The 1,763-nt window shown below is 38.1% G+C and overlaps 1 protein-coding gene across 1 annotated transcript; it reads right to left on the bottom strand.

Moving 5' to 3' along the window:
- Positions 1–558: 558 nt before the first annotated feature.
- On the bottom strand, positions 559–1,053 carry LOC119664162. Its single transcript, XM_038073703.1, has one exon. The coding sequence runs from the start codon at positions 1,051–1,053 to the stop codon at positions 559–561; it is 495 nt and encodes a 164-aa protein (XP_037929631.1).
- Between the last annotated feature and the right edge of the window lie 710 nt (positions 1,054–1,763).

Below are 1,763 nucleotides of genomic sequence, written 5' to 3'. Positions count from 1 at the left end.
TAATTCCATCTGTCGCATCTTGTAGTGCTTCTTTGAAAATAGTCTCCGAGTATATATTGAACAGTAATGGTGACAAAATGCACCCTTGGCGAACCCCGCGCTTTATTTCTACTTCTTGCGTTAAGTAACTATCAATGCAAACATTTGCGTACTGCTTCCAGTATAAGTTTGCTATTATTCGGATATCCTTTTCATCTAATCGGCAATGCTTCAGAATTTCTATGAGTTTGCCATGTTCCACAGTGTCGAAAGCTTTTTCGAAAACAAAACATAAAAAGATATCTCTATTATAGTCACGGCAACGTTCTATTTGGACTGGTATTCCATACAAGGCTTCTCTAGTACCAAGCCCTTTGCGAAAACCAAACAGAGTATAGATAATGCTTGCCGAGAGATAGAGATCGTACCACTGTTGCGCACGCCTTAAGTGCAATTTTCAAAAGAGATCTTCAAGCTAAAATTGCGTTTGTAGTTGAAAGATTCGTGCGCCACATCACTCACTCTCCAGTGACTGAGCGAAGCAATGTCACGATATAATTAGTGATCCTATGCCACTGATTAAACATTCTCTGCAAATCGAACTGGCAACCGAATTCGCCTGCCGCTAGACGATGTTTGAGTTCTTTTTGTATGTTGCTTCTGGTTATTTTCTGCTTTTCGATGAGTACAAGAATGTCGTGCTATCTGATGTTGATTTGTTTCTTGCTCGTCATCACAGATATAGGCAGCTTTGACCCGATCTATACTTACACGTACTGGTTTATCTTTCCATAGAATGGTCATCAGCTTATTGTCGCGATCGGTTACCTTAAATGGTCCATCGTAAGGTGCTTTGAGAGATGGTCGAACAGTGTCATCGCGTAGATAAACATGAGTACATTTTTTAAGATCTGGTTGTATAAATGTTTTTGATATGGAGTGGTTTGCCGTAGGTACTAGTCTTAGTTGCTCCATTACGTCTCGTAGTGATTGTACGAATTCCGAATTGGACATGTCTTTACTGGAACTTTCGAAAAACTCACATGGTAATCTAAGTGTCGTGCCATAAACCATTTCTGCAGGAGTCGCCTTGATGTCGTTTTTGTATACGTTTCTCAGTGCGAGTAGCACTACTAACAGTTCATCTGTCCACTTTTGTTTGGATCTGCACTTTAAAGCTGTTTTAAATGTGCGGTTCGATAATTCCGTTTGCTTGTGGATGATATGGACTTGTTCTAAGGTGTTTTGTGCCAATTAATCTCGTGAGTTCATTGAATAATTTTGACTCGAATTGTCGACCTTGGTCGGTTATTATTTCAGATGGCACGCCGTAATGTGCGATCCAACCCTCCAGTAATGTTCCCGCCACTGTGCTTGCATCATTATCGGCCATAGGGATAGCAACTGGCCATCTGGTAAAACGATCAATGCCCGTTAAACAGTAGCTAAATCCATTTGACATTGGTAATGGCCCTATGATATCGATATGTAGTGAAGAAAATCGTTACTCTGGTAGCTTGAAACAACCAAGTTGTAACGACCAGTCGTTATGTTTTGCTGAGGTATGCAAAGCGGCTGTCCAGGTTCGTTGCAATAAAATTTATGTTCGCTGAGACTAAACAAGAAAAAGGCGTAGATTTTATATATTTTATTAATACATTATTTAATTATTCAAAAACAAAACAATTATAATAGTAATAATTTAGATAAACAAAATATTATTTTTTTTGAATTATATATATATTATAAGAATTATATTATATGGATTATATATAAGATCCGTT

This window comes from Teleopsis dalmanni, unplaced genomic scaffold (assembly GCF_002237135.1).
Source record: "Teleopsis dalmanni isolate 2A unplaced genomic scaffold, ASM223713v2 unscaffolded_contig_1505, whole genome shotgun sequence".
NCBI lineage: Eukaryota > Metazoa > Arthropoda > Insecta > Diptera > Diopsidae > Teleopsis > Teleopsis dalmanni.
This window is presented reverse-complemented; position numbering and strand designations above follow the sequence as displayed.